We start from the raw sequence: 23,624 nt of genomic DNA, 5'->3' as shown, positions 1-23,624 counted from the left end.
TACTGAGCCTGCGCTCTAGAGCCCACAAGCCACAACTACTGAAGCCTGCGTGCCTAGAGCCTGTGCTCCGCAACAAGAGATGCCACTGCAATGAGACACCCGCGTACCACAACGAAGAGTAGCCCCAGCTCACCACAGCTAGAGAAAGCCCGCGTGCAGCAACGAAGACCCAACACAGCCAAAAAATAATAAATAAATAAAATAAGTAAATTTAAAAAAACAAAAACAACACTTTTGTAACCAAGTTATCCGTTGACTGTAAGACCTTGGACGAGTCACTTTTCCTCTCTGGGTCCCAGTTAACTTCCGTGTAAAATGATGAAAATTGGGATGGTTCACTTCTGAAGTGTTTTCAATCCCAGAGAATCTCTGAAAATAGAATGATGAACCTAAGGATACCTTTTGGAAAAATGTTTCATTGTTTACTTTTTTATGATTTATGTATCACTGAGAAAAAATTAGTACTTGTCCAGGACTATGGTTATTTCAGTGTTTTCCAAAGTCATTTCAGAATTTGCATAAGAGATCAAACATCTTCACCTACAATTACAGGTTGTGCAAATTTAAATACCTTTAGGGCCATACAAATAACATAAACTAGGCTCAGTGCTATACAGAATACCTGCACTTCCTAAACGCATTCAAATTTACATTAAAACAAAATAAACAGACAAAGACCCACTGTTCTGGCCAAATCAAACAAACTGAAGACTAGAGTGGTTCTACAGGCTGCCAGGTTTAGAGCAAACAGTAATTTTGTTTTTTGTTTTTGTTTAAAATATTTATTTATTCTTTTTTGGGGGGGGGTTGTTTGCTTCTTTTAATTTATTTTTTTAAATTTTTGTTTGTGTTGGGTCTTTGTTGCTGTGTGTAGGCTTTCTCTAGTTGTGGCGAGCAGGGGCTACTCTTCATTGCAGTGCACAGGCTTCTCATTGTGGTGGCTTCTTTTGTTACAGAGCACGGGCTCTAGGTGCATGGGCTTCAGTAGTTGTGGCACATGGGCTCAGTAGTGGTGGCACGCAGGCTCTAGAGCGCAGGCTCAGCAGTTGTGGCGCACAGGCTTAGTTGCTCCGCGGCATGTGGGATCTTCCCGGACCAGGGCTCGAACCCATGTTCTTAACCACTGCACCACCAGGGAAGCCCCAAACAGTAATTTTGAACATTAATTTTCTGTGCTAATTAACAAAATCTCTAATTACTTTTCATAGTTATAGTTGGCTTTTAATCATGTGTTATGTGTATTTGTGCCTTTATATTTCAGTTAGCACTTTCCATTTATCATACAATTCAAGCTTTTACTGAATTTTAAATTTCTTAGTTAATAGGCATCCTACATAATTCATTAGTAAGACTATACTTTTGAGAAAGGAATAATAGGTAGTGAGTTTTGATCATTAGAAACAATGTGCAGTTACTGAATATAACAGAGCTGGTGTTTGGAAAATATGGAGTTAAAAGATGAGAATACAGTACCAAGTTGTTCTAGACTGCGATATGATGTGGTTGTACAGTTGGCAAAATTTTATAAGATATATCTAGATCTTTTTAGTGATTGGATATCATTTGGACATTTCTGTTTGCTTCTTTTTTTTATTTTGTTAAATTTTTGTCTGTGTTGGGTCTTCATTGCTGCGCGAGGGCTTTCTCTAGTTGTGGCGAATGGGGGCTACTCTTCATTGCGGTGAGCGCGCTTCTCATTGTGGTGGCTTCTCTTGTTTCAGAGCTTGAGCTCTAGGCCTGCGGGCTTCAGTAGTTGTGGCATGAGGGCTCAGTAGTTGTGGCTCGTGGGCTCTAGAACGCAGGCTCAGTAGTTGTGGTGAATGGCCCCAGTTGCTCTGCATGTGGCATGTGGGATCCTCCTGGACCAGGGATCAAACCCATGTCCCCTGCACCAGCAGGCAGATTCTTAAACCACTGTGCCACCAGGGAAGTCCCGGGAAAGTAGATCCTTAACGATACAGTCAGGTCCTCACACACACACCAAGATGTAGAGCTTAGTGAAGCAGGAACCCACTAGGCAGCTCCATCATTGACTGCTTTGACGTAATCCATACTCCTGCTAGTGTTGGAGGGTTTCCTGCAGAGGCGTGGGGTGGCCGCAGCTCACCGGGGGGACAAGGTCACTGGCAGCAGAAGTCGTGGGAAGCACTCCTTGGCGTGAGCCCTCCCAGAGTCCGCCACCAACCCCACCAAAGAGCCGGTTAGGCTGTCTCTTTGCTTCTTGATGGTAATATTTGTCAGGAGGTGGCATATATGTGCCATATGCATGCTGCAAATATTTAGTTACCAATAGGAATCCAAAATCTTGAAATAGCCAGTATTAGAACCTAACCCTAGAGTAAGCTGCAACTTCATGCTACTACAACATTGCCTTTTCTTAACTGTAGTGGTTCTCTGATCAATCTTAGTAGACAATGAAGAGTTTTTGGACTCAGTGCAAACAACTTCCTCAAATTTCAGGAAAGCTGAATTGCCATTTTCCCCCTTATTTTATAACTTCCCATTCCAGGTTTCTTATACCCAAGTTCCTTATCTTTGCTTGGTTCTTGAAGAGGGATGTGGAAGTGGGGTTTTAGATTCTGCCGTGATCTAGAAGAAGACCTACAACAGGGTCAGTCAGCAGCCATTGTTTTAGTGAAAGCCAATGGGCAGATAATCACCTAGCTTATTTAGCCATCCACTAACTAAAAATGATTGTTCAGCCACTAAGTGTAGCCTTTTTTATCAGTGTAAAAGCTGCTGAATGTACCAAATAGGTAAAGGAAGTTTCTAGATTTATATTTTAACCTGATTTAATTCATAAATATTTAAATACCCATCCTGTGTTAAGCATAGTACTAGTCTCTGGGGAATATAACAAATTATATAAACATGGTCCCTGATGATAGATTGAGACTCTTTAATTGGAGAGAAGAACAACTTAAATGACCAAACAAAATACAGTGTGATAGGTTCTGGAAGATCCTACATGATTTTTATTACTGTTCACTCTCTGACCTCATCAATACTTTTCCCACTCACTCTCTCCATTCCAGCCACTCTGGCCTCTTTATTCTTCCTTGAATACAGACATCCACATTCCCAGTAGAACCTTTGTACTGGTTTCTAATGTTGGCCTGGAACACTCTCCCCACATATCCACATGACTGATTCCTTCATTTCCTTCAAGACCCTACCGAAAGGTCATTTCATCAGAAGCTTTTTTTTCCCTCTCCACCATAGCTGAAATACTACCCCCACTGTCAGGGTCTACTCCTTACTCTACTTTCTTCTTAGCAAATTTTATCATCATATATTTATTGTTGTCTGTCTTCTCCCTGTAGCTTGTAAGCTCTGTTAGAGCAGGGAGTTTATTTTCTTCCTTGTTGAGTCTTCTTTATTTGGCTGTGTTGGGTCTTCGTTGCTGCGTGTGGGCTTTCTTTTCTCTAGTTGCAGAGAGCAGGAGCTGCTCTTCATTGTGGTGTGTGGGCTTCTCATTGTGGTGGCTTCTCTTGTTGCAGAGCATGGGCTCTAGGCTCGCGGGCTTCAGTAGTTGTGGCACGCAGGCTCAGTAGTTGTGGCTCTCAGGCTCTAGAGCGCAGACTCAGTAGTTGTGGCACATGGGCTTAGTTGCTCCACAGCACGTGGGATCTTCCCGGACCAGGGATCGAACCCATGTGCCCTGCATTGGCAGGCAGATTCTTAACCACTGCGCCACCAGGGAAGCCCCCTTGTTGAGTCTTTAGTAGTTAGAAATTCTCAGAAGTTGAGTGATGAACTGAATTGTATAATACCACATATAATATTGTACACATTGGGCTTCCCTGGTGGCGCAGTGGTTGAGAGTCCACCTGCCGATGCAGGGGACACGGCCTCGTGCCCCGGTCCGGGAAGATCCCACATGCCGCGGAGCGGCTAGGCCCGTGAGCCATGGCCGCTGAGCCTGCACATCCAGAGCCTGTGCTCCGCAGCAGGAGAGGCCACAACAGTGAGAGACCCGTGTACCACAAAAAAAAAAAAAATTGTACACATCTTAGGTCTTTTTGGCTCTAAGTCTATTTCTAGTCACATTTTTCTTGATCCAGAGCTCTATTATTTGAAAGTTTGCTAACCCTTCTCATTGGGTAAATGCTGTGATAGGTTGTATGTAAGATGTCAAAACTAAAGGCCTTCAGTTGCATGTGGTCTCATTAATGAGATGAAGCATAAATGCTTACCTAAAACGACTTAAAGGACCAAGTCAAATTTGCAGTGTCAAAGCAACATACAGGGTATTAAGTGATCTCAGAATGTGAGAGAAACTTAGTGGAGGAAAGCCTCTAAAGAAAGTAATAACTGTATCTGAAGAAGCAGATAAATAAGGATTGGGTGTAGAGGTCGAAATATATTCCAGATAGTCAAAGAAATGAAGGAAATGTATAAAGTATACAAAAAAGGAGATTTGTGTGGAATGGAGACTGTTAAAGGAGTAGATAACCGTTGATTTTTCTTTTGTACTTGGATAAAAATTGTGTTTTGGTAAATTATGAATTTTTTTTTTTTGGTGGCGGAGGAGATTTGTTTTCATAATTTAGCTAAGAGGCATTATGTGCTTGGAAATAATGCTTTCCTCTATCACTGAAAGAAATTCCCAGCCCAGTTGTTTGGACTTACAGAAATATTCTTCTTCCTTGAAAATAAGTTGAGTGCTCAAGATTGGTAATACAGAAAGAGAAGCAGTCTGGGAGAAAGATGAATGAGTTAACTGTATTAACAGTTATATTTGCAATTTATTTCCATATCAGAGAGGTCTGCTCAAATGAGGATGGAGAGTTGGTAAAGCATGTAGGTGTCGTCACTGACTCACATTTGAAATCTAAACAAATTACACATCCTTTAAGAAAACACCATTCAGTTTTTGTCTGACGTGATCAGTAAGATGCCCCCTTTTTCTCAGATTAGCTGTTGTAAAAAGGTAAAGAAGCTTCAAGGTATAGTTTTGAGTTTGATTCTCTCAAGAAATTTTCCTGTAATTAACTGCTTCCTAAGTCTGGATTGGTGCCCTCCCCTGTGTGTTCTCCAGCACCTTGATGTACACTTTTATAACTCTAATTATGCTCTATTATGAGTATATACCTTCCTCTCATCTAAATTCTGTATCTTTCTTTTCCACTGTTGTACTCCCAGTGCTCAACAATAAATATTTGTTGATGGAGTGACTGAATGAATGAATAACCTTGTGCTTTCTTGTTTATAACTGGTTGGCAATCTAGTTGTCTGATAGCATGCCCAGTGCATTCTCTTTTGACTAACTTTTTTGTTTTTATCTTGGAATATAGACCATATGGTAGAATATTGAATCTGGTTTATTTGATGCAGGTAATGTAGTGGGCACCTTTCAGTAATCTTTACTTCAAATGAGGAGAATAGTTTGTTGTGAAATAAGCTGGCTAAGCTGCCTACCTGGCTGCTGAATGGTGCTTTTACCCCTTACATTGGAACAGTCTGGTCTGCTTACCAGATAAGATCTTTGGCATGAGTATTCCAATAAGATATGCCCTTGCCTGGTCTTACTAGTAATACTATATGAGTTGTCCTGGGTCATTCGATTAAATTCAGTGTAATTGAGTGCCTGATATCTGCTACACAATGTTTTTAGGTACTTTAGATACTACAGAGGACAAAAAAGAAGCCTGTCCTCCTTGAACATTGTACAGATAGATAGCAATAAACAATGAGCATATAAAAGAGGAAATTAGCATGTTAGCAAGCAGTAATGCTATGGACAGGAGGAAAAAGATAGAGCAGGGAAGTGTGAGGGTTGAGGGAGAGATGCAGTTTTAAATGGGGTGGTAAGGATAGGCCTCATTGAAAAGGTGAATTTTGAGCAAAAATTTGAAGAAGTAGAAGAATTAGACTTGTGGATATCTGGAGGAAGAGCATTCCAGGCAGAAGGAACAGCCAGTGCAAAAGTCCTGAGGCAGAAGACTGCATGCTATATTGGAATTGCAGCAAGGGGGCCTGTGTGGCTGCAGTAAGAAGGCCAGTGTGGAGCTAAGTGAGAGCAGGGGAGAGAAGTAGATGAAGAAATGAGAGAGAGAATTGGGGACAGGATGCTGGATTATGTACAGCTTTATCTGCTGCTGAAGGGATTTTTGTCTTTAAGTGAAATGGGAAGCCTTTTGAGAGGAGTGACATGGTCTGTTTTTCATTTTTACAGAATCACTCTGCTGTTTTCAGAATAGGCTGTAGTGAGTCCCAAGGATCATTGGGTGTATTTCAGAAGCATGTGGTTACGAATTGTCAATCCCTATGATTATTTTAAATACTTTGTTTTAATATGGAAATGTTTTTTGCCCTTTTTGATAATTATTTTATCAAATAGGGCTGACGGTAGTAGAGATGCCAAGCTATAGATATAGAAGAGATTTTTTTCTACATAGGTTCTTTCTGATTGTATTATGCTTCAAAAAAAGAAAAGGCAGTAGAGTAGGAGTCTTTGACAATTGGGTGTTATCCAAGAAGCGCTTAATAAATGAAGCTCTAAATGGGGTGCTGTCTTGAGTACTGAAAACCACGTATTGTAGACTTCTGCCTTTTTGCTGGTACAGTACATTTTACTTTGAGAAATGATGGTTTATGCTCTTTAAGTTTAAAGGAAACCATCCTCACAAGAAAAGTGGAAAACAAGATTTGTATCATCAGGCTGTGAAATCATATTTTCAGCCCTCTACCTAATAAAGCCCTACTTATTTAATTCCTTTTTAAAGATGGGGGAACTAGGTAGCTTTCCAGCTGTTGGTCAGATTTAATTATCTGAGGTGTTCTGAACACTGACAGTAATAGGCATGTCTTTACTAAAATGTAATTAATTAAGCAATTAAATGTAATTGCTTTGTAGAGACTAATACTATAGAAATTATGTGGCATCTGTTTTTTTTTAATTTATTAAATTTATTTTTGGCTGCATTGGGTCCTCGTTGCTGTGCAGATTTCTCTAGTTGCAGTGAGCGGGGGCCACTCTTCGTTGCGGTGCACAGGCTTCTCATTTCAGTGGCTTCTCTTGTTGCAGAGCACAGGCTTTAGGTGCATGGGCTTCAGTAGTTGTGGCTCACGGACTCTAGAGCTCAGCCTCAGTAGTTGTGGTATGCGGGTTTAGTTGCTCCACGGCATGTGGGATCTTCCTGGATCAGGGCTCGAACCCGTGTACCCTGCATTGGCAGGCAGATTCTTAACAACTGCGCCACAAGGGAAGCCCCTATGTGGCATCTATTAATGCTCCTTTTGGGACTGGCTTATTTAAAATGTGCCCATCGACATTTTCCTCCCACTTCCTTGTTCACTACTTTTAGAAATTGTTATGTCTTCCATAAGCATTCAGGAACTTTGCACAACACTTGCTTTTGTCCACTGTTGCAAAATTTATTTCAAAAACCTTTCTATATGTGATGAGTTGGAATTTGACAATTGGTTTTCATGGATTGGTCTTTTGGGCTTCGTGGAAACAACATATAGTGATTAGGTTAGTTCCTGCCAGACACATCTGCCATGAATAATGTGGTTCAGCTGATTTGATTGGAGCCTAGCAGCAACGTTTGATAGTTATCACTATATAGACTGATTAACCTTATGTACTTATATAATGTCTTGACAGTCTCTCCCGGTGTCTGGAAATTTTAGTGATAAAATGAATGTGGTCTCTGATGGGGAGGGGACTTAAAGGGAATTACACAGTGGTAGAATATTCTTTTTTCTTTTTTAAAAAATAAATTTATTTTATTTATTTATTTTTTGGCTGAGTTGGGTCTTCGTTGCTGTGTGCGGACTTTCTCTAGTTGTGGCGAGTGGGGGCTCCTCTTCGTTGCAGCGCATGGGCTTCTCATTGCAGTGGCTTCTCTTGTTGCGGAGCACGGGCTCTAGGCGCGCAGGCTTCAGTAGTTGTGGCACGTGGGTTCAGTAGTTGTGGCTCACGGGCTGTAGAGCGCAGGCTCAGTAGTTGTGGCGCACAGGCTTAGTTGCTCCGCGGCATGTGGGATCTTCCTGGACCAGGGCTCAAACCCATGTCCCCTGCATTGGCAGGCGGATTCTTAACCACTGTGCCACCAGGGAAGCCCAGTGGTGGAATATTCTAACTAAAAGCATGCTCGCTCTCTCAGGCTGTGCAGTTAGTGGTCTTCTGTCTGTATAGGGTTTTTTAAGTTATTGGTAACCATTTAAACCCAATACTCAGACTTGAAATTACTATGTTTGCTTTGGTAATACTGCTTAACACCTTTGTGAACTAGCGCAGACATTAGAGAGTTAAGATTTTTAGGTTTTATTTCAAGACAAATTAAGGTAGATTTCTAGGTAGAATCATGCAGAACAGTGTTTCCTTTTTTTACCTTTTCTCCTTAAAAATATTTTTGAAAGTTGAAAGAATAATCCTCTTACTATTCAATGTCATAAAATGTAATTATTTGCAAAACAGTCTTATAAAACAAAAATTGGATTCCCTCTTCCTCAACCTGAGCCTTGCAAATTGTCATAATTGGTATTATGGATATGGCAACCATTATCCCAGGTTTTCTGGGGGAAGTTCTGATTTCACAATATTAACCAGTTATTCACAACATTCTCGTATTTGTCGGATTTTGTATCAATTTGGGGTTAAAAAAATACAGTGACTGTGATTAGGATGGAATATTGCAACATTTATAAAACTTAAAAGAAGTCATTCTCTTGACTTAAATTCTCTGTCAACTGGAAGAATTTGGAGGCAGTATGGGCTGTGATTTAAGATCATATTTTCTGAGATCAAACAGTTTTGGATTCAGCCCCTGACATTACCACTCTTTTAACCTTGAGCAGGTTATATATACTTGTTCTGTCTTGTGTTTCCTCCTCAGCGAAATGGGAATACTAATGGAACTTACCTTACAGCTTTGTTGGGAAGAGTGTATGAGACACGGGCATAATAAATAGTGCTTGGCACAGAATAAGCACGAATGCCTTTGATTATGTTATGTTGAGCTTGGAGCATCTCTTAAATCAGAGCAACCTTTGTGAAAATATTTCCAAAAATCCAATATAGTCTTTAAGTGACAGAGTATACTCTTTCCTCAAGGCAATATAAACTTGCAAGTTTTAAAAATATGAAGGGCTAAAAAATCTAACTTAAGGTTACATCTATGCTAAGTCCTATTGCTCTTCATCAAATTGGGAACTGACCATAGCAGCCCAACAGGGAAATTAGGAAACAGAAAAAAAAAATTTTTAATTCTTCTTTGAGGAAAGAAAGTAATAAATGTGGTGGTGTGTGTGTGTGTGTGTGTGTGTGTGTGTAAAGAGAGGTTATACACATATATAGTCATGTAAGACGTTAATAGTATATTTAAATTTACTGACCTGGTTTCTTTTCTTCCAAATTTATCAAAAATAAAAATTGAAATGAAATGAAATCAGCATTTTTTTATAGCTCAACTGATATACATTATTATTCAGCCTCAGGACTGGGTAATCATTCTCATACTAGATAAAACCTAACTGAATTTTTAAAAACTCCACTTCTTTAGTACTGATTGTGGTTGTTATGTTCCCGTAGCAGTGTGATACAGTAATGAGTGAGTAAGGCATTGCGTCTAGAATATCTGTGGTGAACCTGTTGGACTTGAATGTAATCATTCCCTAATCTTATGATGTAAGGACAGGATACGTATCCAGCACCACACCTGTGGGGAGAAGTTCTAGAATGCCTCATCTTGCTTGCAGATAAATTGTGTTCCTCCTTCCTTTAAAGTAAATGCAGGAATATCGTCAGTGAACAATATCCTTTTACCAGTCATTCCTGAAAAAGGAGAGGAATAATTTGAAAATTTAAAGATACTCCTATTTTATTTATTTATTTTTAAATTGAGGTATCGTTGATTTACAATGTTGTGTTAGTTTCTGGTGTACAGCAGGATTCTGTTTATTTATATACATATATTTCTGAATCACTAATCCAAAACTCCTAATTTATCCCTCCCCCCTATGGTAATCATAAATTTGTTTTCTATGTCTGTGAGTCTGCTTCTGTTTTGTAAATAAGTTCATTTGAAGATACTCCTATTTTAGACCCTACAGGATATATAATGAGGTGAGAAATGTAATGGCGGATTTAAAAATATGGCCATGCATTTAGTTATACTGTGTATTTCTCATGCAGTAATACCATTTTTAAGAAAAATGATACTAACACATATATCATTCTAATCTCCATTTTTGTTTTTTTTCTTTTCTTTAGAGAACCTAGGAAAAGATGTCAAGTAGGAACTAGTATAAAAATTTTCAGAAAAATAGACGACAGGTAGTAAAGTTAGAATAGTGATGTTGCAAACAAGCCGCGCGTGAGTAGCTACTAAGCTTTTAGGTGTCTCTGTGGTACTTACTGAGTGGACTTCTAACAGTCTTATGAAGATCAGAGCTTTCTTAGGGTTCTGGATTATTGTGTAACTGTCCATTAATTTCTAGGTACCTGGTGACCCATCTCATGGGGGCAGATCTGAACAACATTGTGAAATGTCAGAAGCTTACGGATGACCACGTTCAGTTCCTTATCTACCAGATTCTCCGAGGTCTCAAGGTACAGACAGTATTAGTAATAATTTTGTGGAATGAATTCTCTCTCTCCCTCTCTCCCTTCTATTTAGGGCTTAAGGGAAAACAAACAAAACTTTTCTTAATGGAAAATTTCAAATACAGAAATCACAAGTACAATCATAGTATAATGAACCCCTGTGTTTACTCAGCGACCACAATTACCAACATATGGTTAATCTTGTTTCTTTTGTATTCCCCCAAACCCTGGATTATTTTAAGGCAAGTCTAGACATCATATCACTCCACCCATCAATACTTCTGTTGGCATGTCTGAGAGTTAAAGACTCTTCATTATTACATCTAAACAATAATAATAATTTCTTGATGTAATCTAATATCTGGTCAGTGTCATGTTGAAACTTTGAAAACATCCTCAAGAAGGCTAATTTATTTGTGGCAGGGGCAGTTTTTAAATTAAACCACCTTTAATATTTAGCATCTTTGAGTCCTTATTGTGCTCCAGAGCACCCACCAGGAAACAGGTTGAAAGCTCTATTTCTCTCATACTCCAGCTCTGTGAACAGAGGTGGTGGTATGGAAATCATAGTTATGATAAATGTACAGACTACTGATAATTACTTGCTCTGATTTCTAATCCTGCTGTTAATACTAGCATTTCTTATTGACTCATAAAAATGTACTTCAGATATGTCATATGACAGTAGGAGGAGGCTGGACATAACTAACTGATTTTTTGCTTTTTCACAGTATATACATTCAGCCGACATAATTCACAGGGTAGGTATTGTCTTTTGATTAAATTATTGGGGTGCTGGTGGGTGGGGAGATTGGCAAGATCCTAATCTAAGCTTATTTTACCCATTGAAATATTGAGTGATTGCAACTTTGCTCTAGGTTTAACTAAAGAACGAAGATGTATAGTTTTTACCTATTTAAGGCTAATGAGGACTAGATAGTGACTGTAGAATGGAGATTGTTTATAGCTAGATGAAGTCTTTTTTTTTTTTAATTTATTTGTTTATTTTTGGCTGCGTTGGGTCTTCGTTGCTGCACGCGGGCTTTCTCTAGTTGTGGTGAGCAGGGGCTACTCTTTGTTGTGGTGCATGGGCTTCTCATTGTGGAGCACAGGCTCTAGGCGTGTGGGCTTCAGTAGTTGTGGCATGTGGGGTCAGTAGTTGTGCCTCGCCGGCTCTAGAACGCAGGCTCAGTAGTTGTGGCGCACAGGCTTAGTTGCTCCGCGGCATGTGGGATCTTCCTGGACCAGGGCTCGAACCCATGTCCCCTGCATTGGCAGGCGGATTCTTAACCACCGCGCCACCAGGGAAGCCCTAGATGAAGTCTTTTATGTTTAGCTCTTCATCATTACCCTTAGGGAGAGAATTTACCATGTGTCATAAAGTTGATCCTGTTCTTTCTTACTTGCTTCCTAGGACCTAAAACCTAGTAATCTAGCTGTGAATGAAGACTGTGAGCTGAAGGTAGGATGAAGTGACAGTGGTAATTGTTTCACCTTGTAACTATATGTTTAACTAACCAGGCAAATTTATATAGGGAATGTGTTTATAAAGCCATGACTCTTAATCTGAAAATTCTTATTGTCCTTAAGAATATCATTAGACTTTGAAATTTAAACCAGAGATTTAGTAAGCTTTAGTTTAAGTGATATTGAAGGTAGTATCAGGTGTCTTGTTTTCATTCTAAAATAAAGTTAAATTGAAATTTAATATATTAGTTATAATAAAGGAGAATTATAGTGTGACTATCAAGTAAGCAGTCCTCTTGAAGAGTAATTATTAGATTTTATGGGTTTCTAAGAGAAAAAAATGGCAGAAACACACTTATTCAAAATAATTCAAATGACATAAATAATCTATAAAGAGCAAGCAACTCTGGAATTTTTTGTTTCATTTCTTTTTTTACTCAATTTTTTGGAAACATAATTTACAATAAAATGCAACACTTTAAGTGTACATTTGACAAACTTATATAGCTATGTAACTACCAACACAGTTATGATAAAGAACATGTCCATCACTCCAGAAAGCTCCCTTGTGCCCCCTTCCTAGCCAGTCCCCACACCTCTACCCCTAACCCTGGCTTCAGACAACAACCGATCTGCTTTCTGACACTATAGAGTAGATTTATCTCTTCTGGAGTTTCTTACAAGTGGAATCATACAGTATTTTTCTATGTGTGTCTGACTTTTGCTTAGTATAATATTATTGAGATCCATCTGTATTGTGTGTATCAGTAGTTCATTCCTTTTTGTTGCTGAGTAGATCCATTTTATGATTATACCACAATTTATTTATCCATCCACCTATTGATAGACATGTGCTTCAATTCCATTTCAGGGCTGTGTAAAGCTGCTATGAATATTCATGTGCAAGCCTTTCTGTGGCACATATATTTTCGTTGCTCTTGGATAAATGCCTAGCAGTGGCATTTTTGTTTTGCTTTTTGTGATTTCATTTTTTTTAAGTTCTTGCTGTGTTCCCCATGCATTCTAAGCATGGACCAGGAAATATGTTTATGAAAGTACTATATTCTCGCTTTTTATAAGGCACTGGAGTTTTTTCCCTCCTGCTTTACAAGCCTTAGGAGTTTGTTCCAGTGCCTGATTTCTCTTCTCTCCCTTAGATCTTGGATTTTGGACTGGCTCGACATACAGATGATGAAATGACAGGCTATGTAGCCACTAGGTGGTACAGGGCTCCTGAGATCATGCTGAACTGGATGCATTACAACCAGACAGGTACTACTTGCACTTGTATAGGGCCTTATTAATACTATGTTGTGTGTATTTGGGGTTCTCAGAAGTGGAGATGGCAGGAGTAGGAAGAAACATTTTTTTTCTTCCCTCAGTGATCATTTTAAGTCCACGAATAGAAAAATATTTCAGTTGCTCAGATAAAGTGGGTTTTTTCAAACTTTGTGATTTAACAATTGGCTTTTTATTTATTTATTTATTTTGCGGTACGCGGGCCTCTCACTGTTGTTGCCTCTCACTGTTGTGGCCTCTCCCGTTGCGGAGCACAGGCGCCGGACGCGCAGGCTCAGCGGTCATGGCTCACGGGCGTAGCCGCTCCGCGGCATGTGGGATCTTCCCGGACCGGGGCACAAACCCGTGTCCCCTGCATCGGCAGGTGGACTCTCAACCACTGTGCCACCAGGGAAGCCCTGGCTTTTTACTTATTTATATTTTCAGCATATTCTCTGAGTACTCCTGCCTGAAGACATTGGGTTTATAATATTAACCTCTCAATATTACTTGGGAGAATCCATCATTTCTACCAGTAAGAAACCTTTGCCCTTTTGTGAACAGCTTATTTCTCTTGCCATAACTATGTTTTGACTTAGCCCACCCATGAAGCCCTTTAATGTGGTAAGGGTCTTAGCTTATTTATTTCTATAAAAATGAGTGTGATTGTTGAACCTCGGATGTCTTAAATATTAATTTCAGTATTTCACCCCTTAACTATAGTTCCATTTGTAGCCAAGTATGATAATAGTGACATTATATTACTTTTATTTCTCTTTAATTTTGCCAGTTGATATTTGGTCAGTGGGATGCATAATGGCCGAGCTGTTGACTGGAAGAACACTGTTTCCTGGTACAGACCGTATCCTTTAAAAAGTTTTGGGTTCTTGTTTCTTGTCTGTATTTTGGTGTCCATGGTAGTATATTACTTTTACCTATCTCTAGGAAGGGCCTTCAGTTACTTGCTTTTATAGTCCAGATGTGCATTGTGAGATCTGCCCTCTTGCTGAGTATCTTGCCTTGTCAAGAAAGAGGCTTCAATTTATTTTGAGAGTTGCAAAAATTCCTCATAATCTGGAACGCCCTTTAAATCTTTCATATGTCATCTTTTTTGCAACAAGTTCCTTATTAATCTTCCCACAGCCCTTCTGCCACCTGAGTGTATTGGTGAGAAGTTCTAGATCTCAATGACTAGTTTAGTCTTCATTGCACCAGCGCTCAATGAACACAAGATAACCATTTATAAATCGGGGATATCTTGCTTGTATGTTTGATTTACATATTAAAAAGGCTGTATTTGGTCCTTGTAATGATACACCTGCTGACTCGTTTTGTTTGTTGTCTAACAACAAATACTAAAAGCAAGGAGATAAGGTCACCCTGTCTTGTGCCTTTTTTTCCCCTCAGGATGACTTTATTTTTATCCCAGATTGTAGCCAAACCTTAATTTACTTCCAGAGTTATTGTCTAGTTTATGGTTTATCATGGCCCCTTTATTTTAGCCCCTTTCCTGTCTGCTGCATGCCCATTTCACAGTTTAGTAATAATATCATCAAAATGTGATTTGTTGTAACTCCCATCAGTTCCACTTGAGGAAGATGTTTAGGCAAGAAAGAATTTTGAAATATATGTCTAGAATTAGGTTTGAAGGTTTTCGTAAAATTCATTTGACCAGCCTTCCGTGGGTTTGGTTGAGAGATGCTGCAATTGCCTGTGTTCTGTCATGGTTAGAGACCTAAAAGCTGTTTTAGCACCTCACCTAAGCAAACTCATTGAGTTTGTAAACCAGATTGTCAGTTCACTGGCTTACAGTTGGGATAATACTTCTATGGTCACTGTGATGTTCATGTTATCGATCCACATATTCTATCTTCTGCTAGAGTGTTCTTTCCTAATGAACTGAAAAACCTCTTCCCTCAGCCATTTATTTCCCTCTGAATATTACTGGATTGATACAGAGTATAGTCTCCTTATATAGCTCACCTTATTCCTCCTCATGCCCAGATTCTAATTTTAATACCTAGTGTTTCTCCTTTGTCCTTTGCTTCATTTACCTTATACTTGTTTCTTAGAAATTTGATATATGCATTATAGTCCAAGCTAAGAGAATTAGGGAAAATTTGTAATTCTCCTTTTCCTCAGGCACATACCTTAGAGTCCCATTCTTTAGTCTGTCCTCCCAAGCACACTGCTCTGATGCTCTCCTCTGTTCCCCCTCTTCTTCCTCTTCTTTGTATCTGTATCTCCATCTACAGTCAGTCGTGGACACTCATACCTACGTAGACACACAAAGTGGTAGAGAGAGACAGACAGTAGAGCATACTGGTTAAGAGCACACGCTCTGGAATCAGACTTACAGGGTTGAGATCTTACTTAGCTCTTATTTACTCCCAGCTCTGTGACTTTGAGCAAGTTGTCTAACCTCTGTCTCTCAGTTTCCTTAACTATAAAATACTGATAATAGTACATACCTCATAAGGTGGTTGTGAGAATTTAGTGAGATGAAATCTGGAACGTACTTAGAACAGAGCCTGCCAACAGATATTAGCCATCATCTTCATCAGTGATCTTTGGGAAGCAGTTTCTCCCTTCATCTTCCCACTTTATTGTCTAATTGTGAATCATTTAAAGGCTAGTTTTTTGTTTTATTTAAATTCTGTAACAGGTAGTAAAGGATGGATCCCCTTGGCAGGCTACTGGTAGAAAGGTTTCAAAGCAGTTGTGTGTGTCCTATGGTCCTATCTGCAGGACAGCTGCCTACTGATGGCTTGACCCTTTTAAAATGCGAACTTTCAGCCTCTAAGAAGTCTTCTCTTTTTTTTTTCAATAAATTTTATTTATTTATTTTTGGCTGCACTGGGTCTTCGTTACTGCGCGCGGACTTTCTCTAGTTGCGGTGAGCAGGGGAGCTACTCTTCGTTGCAGTGAGAGGGCTTCTCACTGCAGTGGCTTCTCTTGTTTTGGAGCATGGGCTCTAGGCGTGTGGGCTTCAATAGTTGTGGCTCGTGGGCTCGAGCGCAGGCCCAGTAGTTGTGGCGTACAGGCTTAGTTGCTCCGCAGCATGTGGGATCCTCCTGGACCAGGGCTCAAACCCGTGTCCCCTGCACTGGTAGGTGGATTCTTAACCACTGCACCACCAGGGAAGCCCTAGAAGTCTTCCCTTTTATGCATACTTCTTTTCCTTCTATGAACTTTAGGTAGAAAATCTAGCATTTAAACTTTTTACTAGGAGATTCTCTGTTTTTTCTTTTTGCGGTACGCGGGCCTCTCACTGTTGTGGCCTCTCCCGTTGCGGAGCACAGGCTTCGGACGCACAGGCCCAGCGGCCATGGCTCACGGGCCCAGCCGCTCCCCGGCATGTGGGGACCAGGGCACGAACCCGTGGTCGTGCCCGGACCAGGGCACGAACCCGTGTCCCCTGCATCAGCAGGTGGACTCCCAACCACTGCACCACCAGGGAAGCCCAGGAGATTCTCTTTTTAATATATGAGAATTCATTTCAAAATTCTTATTTTAGTAATTCACTGTTTCTTTCCTACTTGGCTCCTTCAGACAGATGTTCGCCTGGATCGGAACATTCAGATTCAGAGGACTGTATTTGTAATATACATTCAGATTCAGAGGATTGTATTAGTAATATACATAACTCCCTTCTTGTCAGTTGCAATCTGTGTGGATATAGCTTTGGTTGCCTGACAAAGGGAGAGGAAAGTGTTTTCTATTACTTTTTAAAATTCCCAGTTGATTCTCGTGTGCAGCCAGTGTTGAGTACAACTAGAGTTTACCCTGGTTGGATTTTAGTTTTAATCTTCCAGGCTGACCCTGAAAAAGTTACTTAGTTAGCAGTTTTTCCTCATTTTTTTTTAAGGTACCAATGAGATCAGAAAAATTAAGAATCTAGAATTATCCACTTGGGGACCTAGAAAGATGTTAGAAAACATCTAGTTGAATCCTCTGTTTTTATAGATAAGGAAACTAAGAACCCAGAAAAAGATAGATACAAACCTCTGATCTGACTCAGGTATTAGTTTCTTTCCAATATTCTACTTGTTGCCTGTTCTCCTAATTTCTGAAACTCATTTTCTTAAAACCTTTGCAGAATGTGCTGGCCCCACACACTCTTCTGTTGCCCAGAAAAGCATGCATCTACTGCTTATTTATGATTTGAAGATGCAGCTGAATGCTGAGGCAACCTCTAGACTATGCTCTTTATTTGAGTACACAGTTTTCTCCCTGTTTTCCTCAATCATTATTTATCTTGCATTTGGAACTGACGGTTTTAGCTTCTAGATAAGAACTATCTAATAGAACTTTCTGTAGGCTTGCAAATGGTTTATGTATGTACTGTCCAATAGGTCTGTTGGTAGCTACCAGCCACATGTGGATATTGAGCACTTAAAATGTGGCCAGTGAAACTTAGAAACTGAATTAAAAATATTTTTGTGGTTAAGCATATAAACATGAAATTTGCCATTTTAACTTTTTTTTATTGTGGTAAAATAAACATAACATGAAATTTACCATTTTAACCCTTTTAAAGTGTACAGTCCAGTGGCACTAATTATATTCATAAAATTGTGCACCCACCACCACTATGTCCAAAACATTTTCATCACCCCAACAGAAATTGTACCCATTAAACAAAAACTCCCCATTCTTCCCTCCCACAGCCTGTGGTTACCTCTCTTCTACTTTCTGTCTCTATGAATTTGCTTATTGTAAATATTTAATATTAAGTGGAACCACACAATCTTTGTCCTTTTTTGTCTGAATTATTTCACTTAGCATGTTTTCAAGGTTCATCCATATTGTAGCATGGATCATAACTTCATTTTTATGGCTGAATACTACTCCATTGTAGAGCTATACCGTATTTTATTTATCCATTCATCTGTTCATAGACACTTGGTTTGTTTCCACCTTTTGGCTATTGTGAATAGTGCTTCAGTGAACACTGACATACAAGTATCTCTTTGAGTCCTTGCTTTCACTTCTGTTGGATATATATCTAGGAGTGGAATTGTTGAGTCATATAGTAATTCTGTATTTAACTTTTTGAGGAGCAGTCATTGTTTCCCAAGCAGTTTCACCGTTTTACATGCCCACCAGTGATGTATGAGCAATTTCTCCACATCTTCACCAACATTTCTTCCTTCCTTTCTCCTTCCCTCCCTCCCTTCCATCCTTCCTTCCTCCCTTCCTCCCATCCTTCTTCTTTTTTAAATTATAGCCATCCTAGTGGGTATGAAGTGGTATCTTTTTGTGGTTTTGATTTGCATTTCGTAATGACTAAATAATGTTGAGTATCTCCCTGTGTTTACAGGCCGTTTGTATGTCTTCTTTGTAGAAATATCTGTTTGAAACGTTTACCCATCTTTTAATTGGGTTGTCTTTTTGTTGTTGAGTTTTAGGAGTTCTTTATATATTTTGGATATTGAGCCTTCACCAGATATATGATTTGCAGATATTTTCTCCCATCTGTGGGCTGTCTATTCACTTTTTTGATAATGTCCTTTGATTTACATAAGTTTTAATTTTGATGAAGTTCCAATTTATCTATTTTTTTCTTTTGTTGTTCATGCTTTTAGTGTCATTTCTAAGAATGTATTACCAAATTCAAGATTATGAAGATTTACTGTATTTTCTACTAAGAATTTTATGGGTGTACCTCTTATACTTAGGTCTGTGATCCATTTTGAGTTAATTTTTGTATATGATGTGAGGTAGGGGTCCAACTTTATACTTTTGCATGTGGAAATTCAGTTGTCCTAAGTACCATTTATTGAAGAGACTGTCCTCTCCCACAGAATGGGTTTGGTACTTCTGTCAAAGATCAGTTCTATTCCATTGGTCTATATGTCTATCCTTATAGCAGTACCACACTGTTTTGATTACTCTAGCTTTATAGTAAGTTTTGAAATCAAGAAGTGTTAAGTCTTTCAACTTTGCTCTCATTTTCAAGATTTTTTTTTTTCTCTTTGGGCTCCCTTATAATTCCATATGAAATTGAGGATTGGCTTTTCCATTTCTGCAAAGAAGGCTGTTGCAGTTTTGCTCGCGACTGTGTTGTATTTTTAGATCACTTTTGGTAATATTGACATCTTAGCAATATTAAGTCTTCCTATTCATGAATATGAGATGTCATTCCACTTATTTAGGTCTCCTTTCATTTCTTTCAGCAATGTTTTATAATTTTCAGTGGACAGGTTTTTCACTTTCTTGGTTAAAGTTATTCTTAGGTATTTTCCTAGCATCTTCAGGATGCTATTTTAAATAGAATTACTTTCTGAATTTCCTTTTTGGTTTGTTCATTGTTGGTGTGTAGAAACACAACTGATTTTTGTTTGTTGATCTTGTAGCCTGCACCTTTGCATAGCTGAAAGCTGAGAGCTCTAGTAGCTTTCTTGTGGATTCTTTGGTATTTTCTATATGTAGGATCATGGCATCTGCAAATAGAGATAGTTTTACTTCTTCCTTTCCAATTTAGATGCTTTTATTTTTTTCTCGTTTCTAATTGCTCTGACTAGAACTTCCAGTATAGTGTTGAATAGCAGTGGTGAAAGTGGGCAGCTTTCTCTTGCTCTTATCTTCAGCCTTGAGTATAATTTAGCTCTGCATTTTTCATAAATACTCTTTATCATGGCAAGGAGTTCTCTTCTGAATAGTTTTATAGTTTCATAAAACTCATAGTTTTATGAGTGTATTTATCTGAATTTTAAATTTTATTAAATTTTCTTTAGATTACATTTAAATTTAATCACATGTGATTATTGGTATTGTATTGGACTATGCAGTTTTAGATCTTGACAAATCATCTTCCTATAATACCTTTTTCTCATTTTTTTTGCGATTAGTCTTCTTGAGAGAATCTTTTGTTACTAGTTGTTAATAATCCCTGGAGTTCCCCTAAAGATATAAGATATACTAATTTTTGTCTTAAAGCTAATTATGTTTTTAGGTTAGAAATTATTCTCATTTGTGACTTTGCAAAACCCTCCCAACTAGCTCAAAAATAGTACTTTTTTTTTTTTTTTTTTTAAAGAATGGAGCCCTTCCTCATAAGTCTAGTTGACTGGGTATATATATATATATCAAGTGGACACACCTGAGAGAACTGTCTATTAGAAAGAGAGTGGGGACACAGAATGTGTCTTCAGGTATGGTGCTAACTTATTTCAAAAACCATTGGTTCTGAAAAGAGTAAGCCAATTAGAAAATATTGCTACTAATGATTGACAGTCTGCAGCCTAAGGAAGAGAGACAGTGAGTTTCCTAGCCCTGTTGCACGTCAAATACTGTTTTCTTCCAGACATCTCAGCCTTGGCTTACTATTGTTTTCCTTTGCTAGGTAATCAAATGAATTTTGTTCATGTGTAAAACTTTTCTTTCCTTCTTTCATTTTAATAGAAATGGTAACTAGACATTAACTAGACATTATCATTAACTTCGACATTAACTAGAAGATAATGAGGCTCCTGCCATCAGCTTGCTGCCCTACTTTATATGACTTTTATTAGTGTTTACTGGCTCCTTATGTCTTCTTTTGATTTTTTTCAAACATTTTATGAACTACTTCACACATACAAAAAGACAAGGAATAATAAATGAACACCTATGTTTATATGACCCAGATTATGAGATAAAACATTGCCAGTAGAGTTAAAACTTCTGGTATACCCCTTCCTGTCACATCTACCCCTTTCTTTCAGACATTGGTTTCAAACAGTCTCTCATTTTAAAAAAACAGTTGTACTTCAGACACTAAAAGCAAGTGTCCTAATAAATGTTGAAGAAGAAAAATATCTTATTAGGTTATTTGCCTTTTCTTCTCTAACTTAAGAATATATTTCCCCATTTGAAAAGGCTAGAACTCTCAGGCTTGTCCACAAATCTAAAGTACCTTAAAAATTTTTCCTTGTATGACAGTGAAAATGCCTATTTTGATGACCAAGAAGAGAAGGAAGTAAGCTAAGTCCCATTCTAGTCCACCTGTCTGTCACCAGGGAATTTCCACAGGTCTTTGTTCCAGCTTTGCCTCACACGGATTTTTTTTTTTGAAAACTGCAGCTCATAAGCAGCAGTAGTCACATGTAGGTTCTGCAAATGGTCCTCTTATTCATCTTCAACTCTCCAGCCTGCAGAGCTTTCCTAGGAGTTGCCTAGAACACTTAGAAATGAATAGAATATCCCTCTTTTACTTTCCCTCTAAATACCCCATTACCCTTAAGTTTTTTTTCCTTGCCTTTTCATTCTGGCCACCTTTTACTTTTGTTACAGAGGACCTAGTCTAAAGAGTAACCTTAAGCCTAAGTTGTTTTAGGAAAAATCAGGAGATTTATGATTTAAATTTTGACATTGTGATTATTACAATTAAAACACATTTTTGACTAACAGTAAAAATATCTGCTATCTAGGGAAAAATGGGTTAAACCTGTTAAGAAGGATGGCTTGCTGTGGAAATAATTGTCATAATGTGGTAAATTTTGCTTTGCTCTGCTTATATAGCTACTTGAAGCTCCTTCTGGCCTTAACTGCCTGGACAAATTGTAGTGGCCTTACAGTAGCTGGTATTATTGGAAGACTGACCTGTATTTCAATGGATTTGCCAGCTCTTGGAGAACCTATGGTGATTTCCTATGAGGTTTGCATGCTTTGACTTCCTTCATGCAAGTGCTTTTAGCTACTAAGTAGATTTTTATTTTGCATTGTGTGTTTACTAATCTCCTAAGTATTGGCTGTCATGCTGTACCAGCTCTTTGTCCGTACCCCTTACACACTCATTGCACTGTATTTGTATACTCTTTATGGTGTAAACACTTCAGATGGGGCATTTGCATATGAAATGAAGCAACTTTTCTTGACTTCTTTTTTGTATATAGACTTTCCATTAGAGTATGGTCATTCTAGATTTCTCAGGGCAAGACAGAGGGGTGGAGCTGAGTTGGAAAGCATATTACAGGAAGTCTTTTCAAGTTAATATTTATTGAGCTACTCAGTGGAAAGTGCTGGAGGTAAGATGGTACCTGTCCTCCAAACCAGAATGATCATACTCAGCAGAAAGTGAGCTATAGGAGTCACTTGAACAAATGTCTGCTCTCTGCTTATAAAACAAGGTGTAGTGATAAGAATACTATAATAGAGGTATAAATAAGTTACTGAGAAGAAGCAGAAATTAATTCAAACTCAGGATGTCCAGGAAGACTTCATGGCAGAGTTCTTGTTTGAGCAGGACTTTGAAGAGTAAATAGGGAAAGAAAAGGTTTGGTAGGAGGGGAGGATGGAGGGTATTCCTCTTTATGACTTGGAGAAATAAGAAGTTGGAAGCTTAAAAGTGCCTGGAATATTTGGTGTGAGTTGAAGCATTGAGTGCATTAAGGAATAATAGTTTGAGGGAGAGTCAGAAAAGAGTCTTGATGCCACATCAGGGAAGGCCGTGAATTTGAGGCTGAGGAATTGGGGCTTTATTCCTCAGGCCTGAGGTTGTTTCATACTGGCTGAGGCAGGAGAACGACATGGAGTCCCCCAAGTCATTGTTGTCATAACCACTGTGACCAGTGGAAGTGGCATACTTTTCAGGTATGTTGGGGTGAAGTTAAGACACTTGAGAAGCCCAGAGTCTTCCTCAGAGGGAGTATAAAGCTTGATTCTCATTTTCATTAGTCAGAAGTCTTTTATATAAGAGTGTCAATCTCACTAGTATTATTTCTAGAGATCAATTTTGATGCATTTTTTGTAAAACTACCTGTTTGAGAATTCAGGTAGTCCAGTTTTTTTCTCATATGTGATATACTTTATCTTGTGCGATAGCTACCCTGTTAAATTTGTTCCTTAAGAATGTGAGGGAACTAAATTTTTGTAAAATGAATCATTTCAAATGAGCAAAGAGGATCCTATACTAAATTCTGTTGTAATACAGTTAATTTGATTATTTTAGAGCAAGATGGTATCTGTCCCCACTGCTTGCTCCGTCCCCATTAATGTATGCTTTAAAATTGTTTTCTTAACAACACCTTGAATTAAGAAATCAGTATTGAAATTTTAGCCTCCAGAACACATTGATTTTTGCCATTTGCAGAGGACAAAATTTTCTACTATTTTTTAAATTTTTAAATTTTTTTTTTTTTTTTTTTGTGGTACGCGGGCCTCTCACTGCTGCGGCCCCTCCCACTGCGGAGCACAGGCTCCGGACGCGCAGGCCCAGCGGCCATGGCTCACGGGCCCAGCCGCTCCGCGGCATGTGGGATCTTCCCGGACCAGGGCACGAACCCGCGTCCCCTGCATTGGCAGGCGGACTCTCAACCACTGTGCCACAAGGGAAGCCCTA

General features: G+C 38.8%; 1 protein-coding gene across 3 annotated transcripts in view; it reads left to right on the top strand.

The window, feature by feature from the left end:
* MAPK14 (mitogen-activated protein kinase 14) overlaps nucleotides 1-23,624 on the top strand; it is a 72,334-nt gene that overhangs the window by 31,845 nt on the left and 16,865 nt on the right. For all 3 annotated transcript variants that reach the window (XM_082662930.1, XM_082662929.1, XM_082662931.1), the window contains exons 4-8: nucleotides 10,450-10,561; nucleotides 11,287-11,316; nucleotides 11,970-12,017; nucleotides 13,180-13,294; nucleotides 14,091-14,162. In XM_082662930.1, the coding sequence (XP_082519056.1) occupies nucleotides 10,450-10,561; nucleotides 11,287-11,316; nucleotides 11,970-12,017; nucleotides 13,180-13,294; nucleotides 14,091-14,162 (377 nt within the window). The remainder of the gene's footprint in view (nucleotides 1-10,449; nucleotides 10,562-11,286; nucleotides 11,317-11,969; nucleotides 12,018-13,179; nucleotides 13,295-14,090; nucleotides 14,163-23,624) is intronic.

The sequence above is a fragment of the Grampus griseus genome, assembly GCF_964374135.1.
Source record: "Grampus griseus genome assembly, chromosome: 10".
Classification (NCBI taxonomy): Eukaryota; Metazoa; Chordata; class Mammalia; order Artiodactyla; family Delphinidae; genus Grampus; species Grampus griseus.
This window is presented reverse-complemented; position numbering and strand designations above follow the sequence as displayed.